General features: G+C 34.2%; 2 protein-coding genes across 4 annotated transcripts; both read right to left on the reverse strand.

Annotated features, from left to right (window-relative positions):
• Positions 1 to 136: 136 nt before the first annotated feature.
• On the reverse strand, positions 137 to 7723 carry B12 (AS3/PDS5-related). Of its 2 annotated transcripts, XM_014777300.3 has the most exons (14): positions 7297 to 7721; positions 6413 to 6616; positions 6035 to 6216; positions 5578 to 5704; positions 5261 to 5458; positions 5115 to 5162; positions 4103 to 5011; positions 3859 to 3966; positions 3613 to 3686; positions 3012 to 3063; positions 2049 to 2135; positions 1931 to 1974; positions 1102 to 1176; positions 137 to 1027 (listed from the first exon to the last, which is right to left on the reverse strand). In XM_014777300.3, exons 1-14 carry the CDS (start codon positions 7405 to 7407, stop codon positions 583 to 585), a joined length of 2664 nt encoding a protein of 887 aa, XP_014632786.1. In that variant the 5' UTR covers positions 7408 to 7721; the 3' UTR covers positions 137 to 582. The 2 variants fall into 2 exon arrangements, with proteins under 2 accessions (XP_014632786.1, XP_040872229.1); XM_041016295.1 differs by lacking the exon at positions 3859 to 3966 and having other exon boundaries at positions 7297 to 7723.
• A 1997-nt stretch (positions 7724 to 9720) lies between these two features.
• On the reverse strand, positions 9721 to 18041 carry LOC100790092 (muscle M-line assembly protein unc-89). 2 transcript variants are annotated; one of them, XM_006581269.4, is made up of 14 exons: positions 17671 to 18041; positions 15914 to 16117; positions 15620 to 15801; positions 14721 to 14847; positions 14414 to 14611; positions 14269 to 14316; positions 13271 to 14182; positions 13082 to 13189; positions 12838 to 12911; positions 12259 to 12310; positions 11722 to 11808; positions 11598 to 11641; positions 10664 to 10738; positions 9721 to 10586 (listed from the first exon to the last, which is right to left on the reverse strand). In XM_006581269.4, exons 1-14 carry the CDS (start codon positions 17770 to 17772, stop codon positions 10049 to 10051), a joined length of 2751 nt encoding a protein of 916 aa, XP_006581332.1. In that variant the 5' UTR covers positions 17773 to 18041; the 3' UTR covers positions 9721 to 10048. The 2 variants fall into 2 exon arrangements, with proteins under 2 accessions (XP_006581332.1, XP_006581331.1); XM_006581268.4 differs by having other exon boundaries at positions 9721 to 10589; positions 17671 to 18040.
• Positions 18042 to 19143: the final 1102 nt, after the last annotated feature.

A 19143-nucleotide genomic window follows, 5' to 3' on the forward strand; every position in this document is an offset into this window, starting at 1 on the left:
GAATACCAGACATTTTTTATAAAAACAAAATCCTTTAATATCTTAATAAAATTCACCATCCTAAATATATTCACCAATACTTATGATGCTGAAATATATAGAAATTTAAAATACCATTGAAACAAGGGCAATGTGATTATGTGAATGAATGTAAATTTATATATTATCAAACATCGGGGAGTGCCAAAGCATTCTATAAATGAAAGTTGCTAGCCTTCAAATAACATTCCTCTAGTCTAGAAACAATGGAAAAGTAACCAAAGATACTAACCCATACTACGACTAACCTAACTAATAACGAGAGAAAAGATTGCTAGCAACAACGAGATAATTACCACAAAACGATACAGAGCTACCTGACATGGCTTAAATTAATTTGATCACCCTAGCCATAGGAAGAAACAATTAAAAGCCATGGGGAATAGTACACCGAAAAGCACAAAGCAAGCACCCAGCTAAGAAATAAACAGCGAGAAAAAATATATACTTTTAGCTTCTCCAACGCTTCTTTCCACTCTTGAGCTCACTTGTGCCTTTGATGAACTTGGAAGTCTTGCCCTTGGCATTTTCTACCTCTCCTGCTCAAACATCAGAGTTCTCATTCTCGGAATATTTTCTCTTCAATAAACCAAATTTCACCTTGCCCGCACCATTAACATCAGTCTTTCCACCACTTTTGAAAGGTTTTCTTTTCGAAATGAGAGTCTTCAGGGTTTCTTGCTTGGATTTTCCACTTTTTGGAGTTTCTTGCTTAGACTTCGCAGAGGGTTTTGGCGTGCTAGTGTCATCATCCTTTGATTCACTTGTCTTGGAAGTATCAATGTTTTTGGATTTATTACTCATTTTTTTATCGGTGACAATAGATTTATTGCTACCACTTTTAGGAGCGCTGGCCTTAGATTTTCTACCAACTTCATCCTCAGGTTTGCTAATAGTCTTGGAATCTATGGATTTGTTGCCATCTTCGGACTTCTGGCTAGACTTCGTGGATGCACCCTTTGATCTACTGGATGTTGCTGCTCCACCGCTACAAATTGAAGCAAAAAATTTAGATATCAAACAAGAGGTGAAGCTGAAATAGAATAATTGATATTTACAAACCTTCTGGAAGAAGCATCCATCTTTCCTTGTTTGGTTGACTCACCAGCACTTCTTTTCCCTTTCTTCTTCGGTGGCCTGAATAGCATCAGAGAACAATGCAATGTAAACAAGACCAAATAAAGAGACAACTGGAAACCACACCATGTATGTCACAGCATCAAAGAGAATCACAAAATACAGCAATAAACACATGTGACATGTCCATTTGAATCCTTCAAAACAAAGGGAAAACATTAAATAATCTCTCTCTCTCTCTATATATATATCAGTGCCAAAAAAGTTTCCATTAAATTAAAGAACACTAGCTGTTTATTTTTTTACAATATTTCTTATAGCACTCAACACAATTTATTAAATTCAACTGAAAATCCACAACCCTTACATGCTCTAGATTTCCAGTAGCTTCAATAATTAAAGGCCACAGGCATAATTGGAACATCAATAATACAATAAAGCAACAACACTGGACCTACCCGAAAGAGGGGGAAATTCAGAAATATGCTATAGGACAAATCATATCAAAAGCTCCAAATTAAGAGCACAGGCAAATCATCATTGACAAAATACACATTCGCAAAAAGAGTAGGTTCAGGTTTTGGGGTCATATATATCATGGTAGCTTTCTTTCAAACATGTATCCAACAAATAGTGACAAGCACAGAGATGTGACAACAGCCCCAACCAAGCCGAGAACACAAACAAACAAACTTTGTGCAAAAGGGCAACATCAAATATACACACACCCCATAAAAACATGCATGAAAAATATCGGATAATACAACAAAAGATGTAACTATAAAAAATGACATTAACAATATGCAGTACATACATATCAGTGGAAGCATCAAGATCTGTGTGATCACTTCGTTCCTCCTGTCCATAGAAATAGTTGCCATTAATTTAGACAGAGAAAATTTGGTGTTAAAAAGTACAAGGCACAGACCAACCTTATCTGCATCTGAGTCAGCTTCAATGACCTTCCATTTCTCCTTCACAAGATTTAATGTTTCTTCATCACCATCATCATACAAGACCTAAAATAGAGAACAGGTGTCAAAAGATAAAATAGGTTTTTTCTCACATGCTAATCTTCCTAGCTCATGAGAAAAGCACTAAAATGACTTTCTTTGTCATTGTTTGTGTTTTACTTTTATTTTCAAGAAAAACTTTTCCAATTACAACCTCCCCACCTATATATGAGACTCTTTTCCAAAAAAAGCGTTTGTCCCTTTACATAAGACCCTATTCAAATTGTTTTTTGCATTAATTATTTTTTTTTACCAAAATATTCTTAATAACTTTACAAATTTTGTGGTCAATAAACAAATATTTTAAATTCATAAGATAAACTCATTATCATTCTTGTGAGAATTCAAGATGATCAACACAAAATAATTAATCAGGTGAAAGGTAACTAGGTGCAAAGAGTTAGATAAACAGTCCAAATAATCTGAAGGGTAATTTTGGAAACTAATATAAATGATTAACAAATTTAATGTTACTAACCACATTAACAAACTTTCTTAATTCCCATTAATTAATTAAGACTTGAAAGGGTGTTTTATATGGGGATAGAGATACAATGTCCAGTGTTTATTTTTTTTCCTCAATTTAAAAATTTTGTTCTTCTTCTTTTCCTTAAAAAAAGGCTCAAACAAATGGGCCATAACAGTAGTACCAGTATGTTATATTTTTTTGCAAGTTGAAACAATACCTAAATGTACCCCTGCCTCCCTCCCCAACATTCCCAAAATCCAAATGTATGCCTAAGATATTATGCCATCCAGACATTCCAACAAATAGTTAAAGATGCTTAAGAAGGAACAACAATGCTAAAGAATAAAAGAATGCAAAGCTTTTAGTCAGTGATGGGAAGGGTAGAGAAAGGACTTAATACACTGTCAAATTACCTTGTGCTTCTTTTTGGCAGAATCAAAAGATACAATAACACCTTTGTAAAACCTGTAACAGATTATGTGTCAGTGAAAATATATAGTAAATATTTCTATTACATCAAAATGAACAGGCAAACTGATCAAAAATAGAATGTGCATGATGATATACCCTAGTTTAATTCCAGCTATTTCACATCAAAGCTTTCCAACACTAAATTTTACAGAAGGTACCTATTACAATTTATGAGAAGTAATTTGTGAAATTATGATAAGGCACAGTTTATCATAAACAATGTTGAAATAAATGCAGAAAAAAACATATAAACCAATAAGATACACAAAGATACATGTAGTAATTATAACTGTAATACACATAAATCAGATACATGTAGTAATCGTAACTGTAATACACATAATGCAAATATCATGAACACAACATTAGTCCACATTAAGAGGTCTAAACACATGTGTTCCAATGCACAGACAACCATATGTTCAAAACCTAGAGATTACAATTTAAAAGTAAATGCCAAACAGCACAAAGCAATTCCAGGCCGATTGTTAACCAAAATTCCAGTTACAGCATGTAAAAATTGAAGACATGCTAAGTACTTACTCATGATCATCAGGCCACCAAACTTTGACTTGTAAACCAACAAGGTTTTGACCATATTCCTTTGTACTAGACTCCTGATATAGCAACAAGATAATTAGTAATCAACGGGAGAAGACATAGAAAATTTTGGAATTAGAAAGACATATCTACATAGAGGATTTTCACTAAAGGAAAAGTTACCTAACGAATATATCTTGGAAGTTTCAATAATATAATTTAAAAATTCAGAGAGAACAGGATACGTGCATTTTCTTTTCCTGAACTGCGTTTCCTTTTCACATTTGTCTTGGGAGTATCCTCTGAATTTTCATTTTTAGTTGACTTTGTACCAGACCTCGGAGAAGAAACCATTTCCTAAATATTTAACAATGATTCCTTTAATACTTTACTTTTAAAAATAACAGACCAGCATAAAATCATTAATCATGTAGCAATAATGTTGATAAACAGTAGCAAAGAAGCAAGCACTGTATAAAGCACAAAAAGATACCTTGTCCAACTCCATAGCAGATGACTTTGCTACATCTGTTTCAGAGTTAGCTTTCCCCCGCCTTCCCTTTTTCTTGTCCTCCATCTGCCTTGAAGAGGATCCACCACTACCCTTTTTGTTTTCATCTAATTTCTTGGCTGAGTGCTTTTTAGCATCTGCATCATTAACTGCCCCACTTCCTTTTTTAACAGAATCCACCACACTAGCTTTTTTCACATCAGACTTCAGACCAAGTGCCTTTTTCACTGACTGCCTGACAGGTTTGGCATCTGAATCACTAGCTCCTCCGGACACCTTTGAAGCATCCTCAGCAGCCCCTTCTTTTATAGGTCCATCTTTCTTTTTTGTTCGTCCATGTTTCCTTGAAAGATTTTCATCATAGAGGCTCTCCCTTGGTGGAGAAGCAACAACTTCAGATTCACCGTTGCAAGCCTTTGGTGATGAAATCTTAGCATCGATTTCATTGTCATTCTCTGGAGGTCCTGCTGCTTCAACAGAATGATCCTCGTGAGGGGGACTGGGAACTTTCTTGTTGTTGCTTTCATGGTCAAGCATTTTCTCAGTTTCCCTTTCGTTAGCAGCAACATGACCCTTGGAAGGTTTTGCTGATTTAGTTGAAGAGCTTGATTTCTTTCGTCGTCTCTTGGTAGCTTGTTTTGGCTTTTGTTTACTATTGTCAACTTTTTCAGTGTCCAAATTATTATGCACCTCCTCACCAGATATATTCAAACCTTCAGAGTGATTAGAAAAATCAGCGTCCTCTTGTTTTTTAATGGACTTGGAATCAGCTAAAGCATTATCTTCTCCAACACATGCAACACCATTGCTCATTACCAACTTTGGAGATATACTCACACCAGTATTTTCTGGTTGAGAGGGCGCAACTTCCCTTGAATCCTTTTCAACCACCTGATCGAACCATAATCAACATGTTCCAGTGTTCAATCCTGGAAGATAAAAATCTAGAACCACAAGACACAGAAAAAACAGATGCATTAAAGTGGGGGCATACATGTGTTGACTCCTCTGGTGACTGTTTTGCTGAATCACTCTTATCTTCCTGAAAGAAGTCAAAAAAACAACAAAGAAAATTTCATGAACTTTCTCATCATCAATTGTTTCAAACATTAATTGACAAAAGACCAGCAGAAAACTGACCACAAGCTCACTAGTAACACATGTATCATTTTTCTCCAAGTCATCAGACGTATCTTGGCATATTGAAGCAAGTACTGCACTATAATCATCCACAGATATAGCCAAGGATTTCACTGCTTGAACCAAGTAGGGTTTAAGTTTGGTTGCACAGCATTCAATGACCCTCTCCCCCAACTTCTGGACTATTGGAAAAACTTCCTAGATCACAATAATTATCAACATCAAAACAATGACAAAATTTGGACAACAAAAACAAGGTTCAAGTTTAAAATCGCAATCTACTAGAGACAATGAAATTGTAACTGTCAAACTACAACCTCATTGTCTTTCTTAATGCTGGCCAGGAGTGGAGACAGCAGGTCTAAGGATATATCTTCACTTTCCTCTAGAACAAGGGTCATAATTGTTTCCATGGATGAAAAAACATTTTCTGGATGATGTTCCCTGAAATTTTATAATGGAGCTGGTTAGAACCATGCCCCCCACCCCCCACATTAAGCATTTCCAACTGTCTAAAAAAAATGCATTGGTATATATGTAACAACCATGTTGCACAGGTAAAAGTGTGAGTCTTGGGTTCAATACGATACACAAATACAACAGTATTAGTACATGCTTAAAAGGTATTAAGCACGAAAAAATAGAAACACATTTAACATAGTTCACACAGATAATGCAGTAAAAGATCAAAGTAATCAAATCATGTTGGAGGTAGTATTATAGACGACAAAGTATTTGAAGCCATGATGATGCGGAACTTTACTATAGTCTTACCTTATAGCTTTAAAGAAATGCTGAAACATCTCCAAAATCAGGGCATCACATTCAAGGTCCAGCATTACCACACATGATCTGACTTTCGCAACAGTTTCAAGAATTGAGGTCCTCTTTGCATATGATTGGCTTAACTTATCATGTAGATTTTCAAATGAAGATACTATTAATTGAAAGACCACCTGCAAGAAAATGTCATCTGTATATGATTGGCTTAACTTATCATGTAGATTTTCAAACGAAGATACTATTAATAGAAAGACCACCTGCAAGAAAATGTCATCTGTAAAATTCAATTGATTTACTGATGTCTTTCATAAAGGGTATGATAATAGTTAAGTCCATTCATATACTGTAGTAGAAAAAAATCGTGGACACCTTCATTTGATCATCATCATAAGGAGCTTCAGGTGCAGTGATTCTTGTTATTTCACTGACGCAAGAGGCAACTGCAATTTTGACATCGTCATCTGAGTGCCTTAAAAGTTTGTCTGTAATCAATGCTTTCAATGATGGAGAGAGTGCATTTCGCATAGAGTCATTAGGTGACTGTTCAACCCTTGATAGGCAACTCTCTACTTGCTGCAGTGCAAAGGAAAAAATAGTATGTAAATCACAAAAAGTGTGTTTAATACTTTGACCATCCATTTACTTGGGACTATGTTTAGACTTGCATAACTTTTATCAGAGAGGAACTTTTCAGCTTCACCTCACTTCAAAGTTCAAACTTGTATTTTAAATTTTTTAGATAAACAGTTGCCGGAATTCAGAGACATTATTTAAATCATAAAAACTCTCCATCACCTGTGAAGCTAAAGAGTGCCTACGTGAAAGCCTGACAGGAAGTGAAACAACGCTGGTCTTTCACACAACTTAGTAGTTATGCACACAACTGTAGTTTATAAATATATGCTAAATGACCCAACAAAACAGCAACACAATACAACAACAAAACAGAGAGGGCAATTAAAGTATGTAAAGAAGATGTAACAAAATCTCAAATCCAACACCCCACTACCCGAGATTGATGTGAGATCGGCAATGATATACAATATTTAGTAATTAGCATAAAATATGTATACATTAAAACAAATTCAGTTAGAAAAAGACAACCAGTTATAACACCTATCCCATCAATTGAGCTAGAAGAATAACAATTTGAAAACAAATATTGCATGTACTTTTTTTTTACACAGGAGCAACTTCTAGCTCCACTACACACTACAGAAAAATCAAAAATTGAAGGGAAAGGGCGTTATTACGTCGAGGAGTGGGAGGAGGTCCTCCACCGAGGAGAGAGGATCTAGGAGGAGCTTGTTACCGGCTTCCAGGAGTTGTTCTTCCAACTCTGTATCGGTAGACGCCATTGCCATCGGTTGTCTTGCTCTTCTACAACAGACTCACACCACTCTACTCTGCATCACTCCGTTGAGGCCATAAAAGTGCTCCAATTCAACCAATTTGAGAGGAACCAGAAGATTAGGGTTTTTCTCTATTTGTTTTTTCCTCCCCTTTTGCAGCACTAATGAACAACAGAGTTGAGTGAGTGAGTCACAGACAAAAACTAAGCATGTGTTCGTTCCTGTGAAAAAGAGTAGAAATGAATGAATACTACTAGACTAACATTTTCATACCCAAATTACTTTTTAAAAATGACGCAAAAAAGAGAAAGTAAGATATGTTCAAGGAGGAAAATAGATCCTTGTATCAGAGGGATATACTCAATGTATATGTAGAATTAATAAAACAAATATGTCTTGAAGCAAAAAAGAAAAACAAATATATCTGAAAAAGTGTATATATGTGTAATTAAAAATTAAAAAGTACATAGTAAAAAGAAGACAGTACATTCATTAATTAAAGATATTGATAATAATTTTAAAAAAAAGAAGATATTGATGATAAAAAAATTATATTCCTTTTACCCAGTTACATTATTATAGATTATGCATAATTGTATATTATAAATTTATTGTTTTTTATAATAAATATTTTTAAAACCTCATCTTTATTTATTGATCCGAGTAAAATGAACTTATTCTTAAAATGTATGTGTGCCATTAAAAATAAGTTTATGTATAAAAAAAAGTGTATATCGGTATGTATGTGTGTACTTAAAAAATGACATGTTGCAAAGGAATAAATTAATTTGTGTTATAATTAATAAAAATTTGATTATATTTATTCCTAATAGAATTTTTTTACTTTATTATTTATCATAAATAATTGTATATAATAAATTTATTAATTTTTATAATAAATACTTTAAAAGTCATGTTTCAAATAATTTCTAGTTAGTTAATAATTTAAAAATTTTACATTTACAATTTATAAACATTAAACTCACAAGAAAAATAAAATGTAGATACTAAAAAATAATTAAATGTGGGTTATATTTTGCTTATACTGTTTCAACTTAATTTGGGACAACGAGGATCAAGGTAAATATATTAATATATTTTAACAGTTAGATTGATAAAATTCACACTAAAACTATTTATGATATAAGTTACATTAGACTAATATTCTGACATTCAAAAAAAAAAAAAACTGATATTCTAACAAGAGGAGTATTAAAAACACATTTTCAATTAAGAAAAAAAAATGGACACAATTTTAACACTCCTTAAAATACACTCTCTGGTTTAAAATTCACACATTAAAAGAAAGTAACATTAAATATATCATTCTTAATAACTTTCAATCGACAAGAGTGAGTTCTTAGACATTTTTCATTCTGACACAGTGCCGCCTCTTTCTGATGCATGAATTAATCTCTATCAGAAAGAGAATATGCAGCTAAAAAAGAAAAAGTGGAGTTAGCAAATCAATTCAAAATGTATAAAATTCCAAGTGCTGATCACTGGTAATCAATACTTATGCCTTCAGCAAGAGGACAAAAGCAAAGTCACTGTTTTATGACCCATAAATTCAACTGGATTTTGGCCTCTTGTAAAGCTACACGACATAAAACTCCACTTTGCAGGAACGTTTGACCAATAAGAAGAGACTAATAAACAATAATCACCAATAAGATGGAGAAAAAATAAAAGCAAAGATTGCATCATATTTTGAAAATAACTATCAAACAAAGGCAGCTAAAGATTTGGGGTTCTAACTTCTAACAACCAACAAATTATGAACAAGGTGAAAATCACTACCGAGCTCATGCCACTAGTCAGTAGACAGTACTCACAGTAGTGGCCTGGCATGAGACCTGGTGGAGGTAAGGTGGAAATTGGAATCAATGTGAAATATCAATAATTGAAAACAATCATTTTCTACCAATGCGATATCGTAGAAATATCAAAAACTTTGGCCACATACGTCTCAACGGATATTATAATTCTTCAGTACAGTACAATTTTCCAGTATAGTTTGGCAGAGATATTCTTATCCAACGCAGGATGTTTGTGAATGTTGGAATAAACAAATTGACGGTGTGATTAAGTTAAAAAAATAAAGATAATTGATTTTTTTATGTGAACCGATTATTGTAACAAATCATTTGTTACTTTTACATGAGGCAATCGATAATGAGTTAAAACAATCAATCATTTTTTATATAGCACTCAAACATGCAAATCGAAACCAAATAAACCATATAAAGATTACGTTCCGCTTAGTGTACGTATTGTCTCAATAAATCAACCACAGCTCAGCACTGAGCAATGCAAAAACGTTAATTGGGTAAGTTGTAAGTAGCAAGCATTCTTTAAATGAAGGTTGCTAGCCAAATAATATCCAGTGTTGCCTTTAAATAACATACATCTAGTCTAGAATAACTAAAGATACTAACCGATACTACAACTAAACTGGCCTAACCAATAACTAAAGATAACAATGCTATTACCAACTGGATAATTACCACAAAACGATGAACAGCTACCTCATACACAGCTTAAATTCATTAGCCATAGGAAGAAAAAATTAAATGCTCTGAAGAAGAGTAAACTGATGAGCAGAAGAGAAGCACCCAGTTAAGGAATAAACAGGGGGGACAAATACCCACTTCTAGGTTTTCCGACGCTTCTTTCCACTCTTCAGCTCACTTCCTTTTGCCTTTGATGAATTTGCACTCTTGCCCTTGGCATCTTCTCTCTCTCCAGCTGAAACATCAGAGTTCTCATTCTCGGAATCTTTTCTCTTCAATAAACCAGATCTTGCTTTGCTGGTACCATTAACATCAGTCTTTCCACCACTTTTGACAGGTTTTCCTTTGGAAATGGCAGCCTTTGGGGTTTCTTGCTTGGATTTTCCACTTTTTGGAGTTTCATGCTTAAACTTGGCAGAAGGTTTTTGTTTGATACTGCCATCATCCTTTGATTCACTTGTCTTGGAAGTATCAGTATTTTTGGATTTATTACTCATTTTTTTAGCAGCAACAATAGATTTACTGCTACCATTTTTAGGAGTGCTGTCCTTAGATTTTCTATTAACTCCATCCTCAGATTTGCTATTAGCCTTGGAATCTTTGGATTTGTTGCCATCCTTGGACTTCTGGCTAGACTTTGTGGATGCACCCTTTGATCTATTGGATGCTGCTGCTCCACTGCTACAAATTGAAGTAAAAAAATTAGATATCAAACAAGACGTGGCACTTAAATAGCTTAATTGATATTCACCAACCTTTTGGAAGAAACATCCATCTTTCCTTGCTTGGTTGATTCACCAGCACTTGTTTTCCCTTTCTTCTTCAGTGGCCTGAATAGGATCAGAGAACGATGCAATGTACATAAGACCAAATAAAGAAACAGCTGGAAAGCACCATGTAAGCCACAGCATCAAAGAGAATCACAAAATACAGCAATAAACAAGACTTGTCCATTTGGATCCTTCAAAACAAATGGAAAACATTAAGCAATCTACTAACACATTCTTAATTGATAAAGAATCAAACCAATGCAGCAAATAGCCCAATAGCTTCACGAGGGATACAAATAGCCATGTCCTATAATTTGGCACTGTTCCATCTTTATATATCAGTTAACAGATGAGTATATCAGTGTCAAAGAAGTTTCCTTTAAATTAAAGGATATTAACAGTTTTTTTAAAAATATTTTTTTAGCACTCAACACCATGTATTAAATCCACCTGAAAATTCACAACCCTTACGTGCTCTGGATATCCAACAGCTTCAATAATTAAAGACCACAGACATAATTGGAACATCAAATGCACAACACAGCAACAACTACCCTGGACTGAGCAGAGAGGGGGGGGGACTAGTTAAGAACTATGCCATAGGACAAATCATATCAAAAGCTCAAAATTAAGGGCACAGGCAAATCATCATTGACAAAATACACATTTGCAAAAAGAGTAGGTTCAGGTTCTGGGGTCATATATATCATGGTAGCTTTCTTTCAAACATGTATCCAACAAATTAGTGGCAAGCACAGACAACAGCACCATCTAAGCCAAGAACACAGTCACACATACACAAATTGTGCAAAGGGCAACATCTCAATACACACACAACATAAAAACATACATGAAAAATATAGGATAATACAACCAAATGTAACTACAAAAATTGACATTAACAATATGCAGTACATACATATCAGTGGAAACATCAAGATCTGCACAATCACTTCGTTCTTCCTGTAGAATCCATAGAAATAGTTGCCATTAATTTAGACAGAGAGAAAAATTGTTGTGAAAAGTACAAGGCAGATACCAACCTCATCTGCATCTGAGTCAGCTTCAATGACCTTCCATTTTTCCTTCACAAGATTTAATGTTTCTTCATCACCATCATCATACAAAACCTAAAACAAAAAACAAGATAAAATAGGGTGCATTTGGATAAGCTTTGAAAAATGTGCTTTTATTATATAGTTTTTTTTCACATGCTACTCTTTCTAGCTTATGAGAAAATCACTAAAATGATTTTTGGTTTCATTATTTTTGTTTTACTTCCCAGAAAAACCTTTCCAATTACTACTAACTACATTAACAAAACTCTCTTAACTCCAATAACAGCAGTATCAGCATTTTTTTCTTTTGCAATTTGAACCAACACCTAAATGTAACATCCACCCCCCCCCCCCCCCCCGGAATCCAAATGTATGGCTAAGATATTAAGCCATCTTGACTTTCCAACAAATAATTAAAAACACTAAAATGGGAGAGCAGAAAAGAAAACAAAAAGAATACAAAGCTTCATGCAGTAGTGATGGGAAGGGTACAAAGATATCTCAAATAAACAGTCAAATCACCTTGTGCTTCTTTCTGGCAGAATCAAAAGAATCAATAACACCTATGTAAAACCTGTAACAGATTATGTGTCAGTGAAAATATGTAGTAAATATTTCTATTACATCAAAATGGACAGGTAAACTGATCATAAATAGAATTTGCATGATGGTATACCCTAGTTCTCAAACTGTCAAAGCTTTCTCAATTCTGACACTAAATTTTACAAAAGATACCAATTATAATTTATGAGAAGTAATTTGTGTAATTATGACAAGGGACAGTTTAACATATAAACTGTCAAAATAAATTAAATCATCAAGACCACGATAACATCAAGGAAAAGGTTTACACAAAGATACATGCAGTAATTGTGCCTGTAATACAAATAATGCAATTATCAATGTACACAAAGCAAAATTTAGTCCAGATTAAGAAGTCTAAAAACACGTGCTCCACAGCTCACACAACCAAATTTTAAAAAAACTAAAGATTAAAATTGGAAAGTAAATGCAAAACAGCACAAATCATTTCTTTAGCCCCCAAGTTAACCAAATTTCAAGTGAGGACATGTAAAAAGTGAAAATATGTTAAGTACTTACTCACGATCCTTAGGCCACCAAACTTTGACCCGTAAACCGACAAGGTTTTCACCATATTCCTTCACACCAGACTCCTGATACAGCAGCCGGATAATCAGCAATCAATGTGAGAAGAAAATGAAAATGCTGGATTAGCAAGACATAGCTACAGAAAGAATTTTCCTAAAGGAAAAGATCCCTAACAATTATATCTGGCAAGTTTGAATATTATAATTTAAAAATTCAGAGTGAACAGGATACATACATTTTCTTTTCCTGGAGTGCGTTCCCTTTTCAGATTTGTCTTGGGAGTCTCCTCTGACTTTCCATCTTTAGTTGATTTTGTACCAGACGTTGGAGAAGAAACCATTTCCTAAAATAATAAACAGTGACTCCTTTAATGCTAGTAAGCAGTAGCAAAGAATCAAGCACTGTATAAAGCTCAAAAAGATACCTTGTCCACATCAATAGCAGATGATTTTGCAACATCTGCTTCAGAGTTAGCTTTCCCCCGACCTCCCTTTTTCTTGTCCTCCATCTGCCTTGAAGAGGATCCACCACTACCCTTTTTGTTTTCATCAAATTTCTTGGCTGAGTGCTTTTTTGCATCTGCATCATTTGCAGCCCAACTTCCTTTTTTTACTGAAACTACGACACTAGTTTTTTTCACATCAGCCTTCTGACCAAGTGCCTTTTTCACTGACCGCCTGGCAGGTTTGGCTTCTGAATCACTAGCTGTCACCTTTGAAACATCCTCTGCAGTCCCTTCTTTTACAGGGCCATCTTTCTTTTTTGTTCGTCCAAGTTTCTTAGAATGATTTTCATCACAGAGGCTCTCACTTGGTGGAGAAGCAACAACTTCGGAATCATCATTGCATGCCATTGGCGACGAAATCTTAGCATCAATCCCTTTGTCATTCTCTGAAGGTCCTGCAGCTTCAACAGAATGGTCCTCGGGAGGGGAACTGTGAACTATCTTGCTGTTGCTTTCACAGTCGAGCATTTTCTCAGTTTCCTTCTCATTAGCAGCAACTTGACCCTTGGAAGGTTTTGTCAATTTAATTGAAGAGCTTGATTTCTTTCGTGGTTTCTTGGTAGCTTTTTCTGTTTTTTGTTTACTATTGTCAACTTTTTCAATGTCCAAATCATTATTCACCTCATTACCAGAAGTATTCAAACCTTCAGAGTGATTAGAACAATCAGCATCCTCTTGTTTTTTAATGGACTCGGAATGAGCTAAAGCATTATCTTCAACACATGCAACAACATTGCTCATGACTGACTTTGGAGATTTATTCACATCATCAGGATTTTCTTGCTGAGAGGATGTAACTTCCCTTGAATCCTTTTTAACCACCTGATCAAACTACAATCAACATATTCCAGTATTCAATTACAAAAATTTAGAACCAAAAGACACATAAATAGCAGGAAAATAGAAGTGTGGTATACATGTGTTGACTCCTCCAGTGATTGTTTCGCTGACTCACTCTTATCTTCCTGAAAGAAGTCAAAATGACCAAAAGAAAATTCCATGAATTTTCTCATCATGAAATGTTTCAAACATTAATTGACAAAATACCAACAGAAAACTTACCACATGCTCACTAGTAACACATGTATCATTTTTCTCCAGGTCATCAGATACATCTTGGCATATTGAAGCAAGTACTGCACTATAATCATCCACAGATATACCCAAGGATTTCACTGCTTGAACCAAGTAGGGTTTCAGCTTGGTTGCACAGCTTTCAAGGACCCTCTCCCCCAATTTCTGGGCTATTGGAAAAACTTCCTAGATCACAATAATTATCAACATCAAAACAATGATAAAATTTGAACAACAAAAACAAGGTTCAAGTTTAAAATCACAATCTACTAGATTGTAACTGTCAAACTACAACCTCATTGTCTTTCTTAATGCTTCCCAGGAGTGGAGACAGCAGGTCTAAGGATATATCTTCACTTTCCTCAAGAACAAGGGTCATAATTGTTTCCATGGATGAAAAAACATTTTCTGGATGATGTTCCCTGAAATTTTCAAATGGACCAAGTTAGAACCATGCCCCCCACACATCAAATGTTTTCAGCTGTCTTAAAATAATGCATTTGCATACATGTAACAATTATGTTGCACAGGTACAAGTAATGGTTTCAATACACAAATACAACATTTTATCAGGATACAGATATGGCAATATATAATAAGTAAAATATATTTATATTTATATATTGCTTATGTTTTATTAATTTGATATTTCTTGATATCTTCAACTTTCTTGATATATAGTTGATACTTAGGTTGATATGCTAATTGCTATCATCATAATAGTTTTGTTGGTCTTTAATCCCTTCCAGAAGTTACTGAAGAAGCATAATTTTAGTCGAATTTAAATAAAAATGCTTGATTCAAGTCATGAAATTGATTCCTTCATTATACAAAGAAAAAATGTACACAAGAGGGTTAAAGATAAAGGCACTTAAGCTCAAATATGGGGGAACCATACTATACATGTATCAGTATCCCCTACAGGTATGATATGGATACATAGTCAAATTTAAAGTGTTCGTTCATCAGAGTGTAAAAATATATGGAAGGAAGTGATCAGTAATCACACAAGTTATTACATGTTTACAAGGTATTAAGCAGGAAAAAAAAAACACACACATTAAGATAGTCCACACAGACTACGTAGTAAAAGATCAGAATAATCAAATCATGTTTGAAGTAGAATTATAGACAACAAAGTATTTAAAGCCACAATGATGCTGAACTTGTCCAAAATAGGTACAATAGTCTTACCTTATAGCTTTCAAGAAATGCTGAAACATCTCCAAAATCAGCGCATCACATTCAAGGTCCAGCATTACCACACATGATCTGACTTTAGCAACAGTGTCAAGAATTGAGATCATCTTTGAATATGATCGGCTTAACTTATCATGTAGATTTTCAAATGATGACACTATTAATTGAAATACCTCCTGCATGAAAATGTAATTGGTAAAATTCAGTTGATTTACTGATGTCTTTCATACAGAGCATGATAAACCATCAAGCCCATTCATATATTGTAGTAGAAAAAATTGTACACACCTTCATTTGATCATCATCATAAGGAGCTTCAGGTGCAGTGATTCTTGTTATTTCACTGATGCAAGATGCAACTGCAATTTTGACATCATCATCTGAGTGCCTTAAAAGTTTGTCTGCAATCAATGCTTTCAATGATGGAGAGAGTGCATTTTGCATAGAGTCGGTCGGGGACTGTTCAACCCTTGATAGGCAACTCTCAACTTGCTGTAGTGAAAAGGAAAAAATAATATGTAAAATTAAAATCACAAAAATGTGTTTCATGCTTTGACCAACCATTTTAGTTAGGACTATGTTTAGACTTGCGTATCTTTTATCAGAAAGGAATTTTTCAGCTTCACCTCACTTCAAAGTTCAAACTTTTGATGAATTTTTTAGATAGTAAAACTATAAAATCAACCTTTCTTACAATTGCCCAAATTAAGAGACATTATTTAAAACAGAGCATTCTCCATCACCTGCGAAGCTAAAGAGCACTTAGGTGAAAGCCAGTCAGAAAGTTAAACAATGCTGATATTGTGAAAAAGGATAATGTTAAGATGGATGTGTGGCCATACAATAAAAGACAAGATATAAAATGATTACTGTATACAAGAAGTGATTGGTGCAGCACCAATTGAAGAAAAGACAACAAAAAGCAGATTAAGGTGAATTGGAGATGTACAAAGAATGTCCTGAAAGGCACTGGGGAGAAGAGGAAAGGGAGACCAAAAAGGACATTGTAGGAATCAGTCAAGATGGATCTCGAGGAGAATAGTATTTGCGAAACTTTTATCTTTAACCAAGCAGAATGGTGTCGTGTGATCCACGTAGCCAACCCTACCTAGTGAGATAAGGCTTTGTTGTTGTTGTGTTGTTGAAACCCAACCCATCCTCTTAATCTTCTGATATTGTTATAGCCCAAGCTGACACCCCCTAGCTCCACATAAAATCCCCAAACTCATCATAGATAGCTTTCACACCCATCATCACAAACTTCCCAAATAACTGCACCAAACCAAAAAAGCCCGAGATATTTAACAGCAAATTAGCAAAAGATGTTGGGTGAGTCTTGCTGGATTTGGTGTAAAGCCAGAAGATTATGGTGGTGCTCTGATAATGCGTGGGAGGTCAACCTTTATACAGTGAAAGCCAGAGTAAACGCCTCTGCTATAACCACTGGAACCAAGCCCAACATCCCCAGACCTAGCTTAAGCACTTGGCACCACCCCAAACCCCTTGCTTACTTACTACACTCACCATCAAACCAATAATCAACAATCAATAATTCTAATAAAGCCTATTTCAGGACCTAATTCAATTTTCTTCACTTACATCATCTATTTCACACAACCCTGACCAAACAACTAGGAAGATTGACGTTAATTATAATCAATTCCAGCATATTAATAATATTAGCAATCACATACCAATTAGAACCCCGTAACATAGGATGTCTCTAATAACTTAGCACGTACGGTATAACCTTTATCGATTGAGGTAATAGAAATAACAATTTGCAATCAAACATTACATGTTCTATACCAAAATCTCACAAAAAAGGTTACAGCCAAACAATTTCAGTAGCGTGTTTACAATTTCGATTGCTAGGTTCCACTCCATTGATTTATATAAAACAGATTAAACACCAACATGCCTCAACACGTAACAAATGAAAAGTCACCCCCAAAACAAATCTAAAAAAGAATCACGAGAAAGTAAGTGGTTAAAATAATAATATTTGAAGAGAAGAAAGAAGGGGGAGAAGGCGTTATTATTACTTCTAGGAGTGCGAGGAGGTCCTCCACCGACGAAGGAGGATCTACAAGCTTGTTACCGGCTTCAAGAAGTTGCTCTTCCAATTCTTTATCTGCTCCCGCCATTGGTGGCGCCGTCTCTGTCTCTTCTTTCTGATCTAACACGGACTCTCTCTCTCCTGTTTCACTCCATTGATGCCCTGAAAACGCCCCAATTGAATCGATTTGAGAAGCAACGGGAAGATTAGGGTTTTTTTCTATAAAAAATTCTCCCTTTTTCCCCTTTTCTATGAAAAAACAGGACAGAGAGACCGGGTAACACAAAAAAAATCTAAACAAGAGAAAGTAATTTTTGTTTTACGGGAGATCTGAATCAATTCATGGTAACGGAATAGAAAGTAATTTTTGTGTGTGAAAAAAAAAAAGTGTGCATATGTGTCGAAAAATATGTATGTAGCAAAAACAGTGTATTTAATGTGTGTGTATGTGAGTATACTGTGTAATTAAAAATACTTGCAGAAAAATAAAATATATAATTTGTATGATATTTTTTTACTTTATTTTATTAGTTAAATAAAATGTTTATAATTAAAAATTAAAAATGTTATATCATTATTTAATTATAGATCATTGAATATAATAAATTTATTATTTTTATAATAAATGCTTTAAAAGTAATATTTAATATAATTATTTATCATTTACTAGTTGATAATTTATAAACATTTAACTATTAAAAATTAATAAAAATATTTATAAAAAATAATAATATTTGAAAAAAAAATGTGGACTATATTTTCTTTGTATGTTGAAATTTAATTTGGATGTTTTGATTTTTAAATGAGAATCTAGCGCTCGTTCTATCGGATTTTGCGGGCTCGTGAATTTGAGTTGATATGGAAATGGAATCCGTCTGACGTTGCCAATCTTTTTCAGTTTTCTTGGTAATATAAATTTTAGGGGAAATACTGATTTTGATTTCTAAGAGTGTAGGTATTGACAATTTTATCCCTTAATGATAAAAAGTTAAAATTTAGTTCTAAACGTGTAAAAATATAATAAATATGTTTTTCCATTAACGATAATAGATCTGCCTATATGACAAATCAAAATAAAAATGTCACAAAAATGTTTGTTCACTTGACTTTATTATCGAACATTATATTTTAGAAAATTCTAATGTGTGTCCATGCGGATCGGAGCCTCCACCCTCCTTTTCTCAAATCTAAAAATAGCAACCTCTCTTTCTCAAACCAAAAAAACACATTGGCGTCATTAACACTCCATGACAACCACCCTCCGACGATGACACCACCACCAACTCAATCCATTTAAATAATAAAAAAATAATTTGAGAGATGTGTGAACAAATAAATATATATATATATATATATATATATATATATATATAAACAAAATAGAAGTCCCAAGTCGCCATTGTAAACACAACCATGGTTATTCTCAGTTTGTCACCCTCACTCTCAACAATCATCAGTG

The sequence above is a fragment of the Glycine max genome, chromosome 6 (assembly GCF_000004515.6).
Source record: "Glycine max cultivar Williams 82 chromosome 6, Glycine_max_v4.0, whole genome shotgun sequence".
Classification (NCBI taxonomy): Eukaryota; Viridiplantae; Streptophyta; class Magnoliopsida; order Fabales; family Fabaceae; genus Glycine; species Glycine max.

Bases quoted from the DNA above. Each gene is read 5' to 3' on its own strand.
- B12 (XM_014777300.3), bottom strand. From the start codon at position 7,407: ATGGCAATGGCGTCTACCGATACAGAGTTGGAAGAACAACTCCTGGAA. The intron at 6,617-7,296 runs GTAATAACGCCC...TTTGCACTGCAG, and splicing joins ACCTCCTCCCACTCCTCGAC to CAAGTAGAGAGTTGCCTATC. The intron at 1,975-2,048 runs GTTGGTCTGTGC...TTCTATGGACAG, and splicing joins CTGACTCAGATGCAGATAAG to GAGGAACGAAGTGATCACAC.
- LOC100790092 (XM_006581268.4), bottom strand. From the start codon at position 17,772: ATGGCGGGAGCAGATAAAGAATTGGAAGAGCAACTTCTTGAAGCCGGT. The intron at 15,802-15,913 runs GTGTGTACAATT...ATTTTCATGCAG, and splicing joins ATGATGATGATCAAATGAAG to GAGGTATTTCAATTAATAGT. The intron at 12,311-12,837 runs GTAAGTACTTAA...AATCTGTTACAG, and splicing joins TGGTGGCCTAAGGATCGTGA to GTTTTACATAGGTGTTATTG.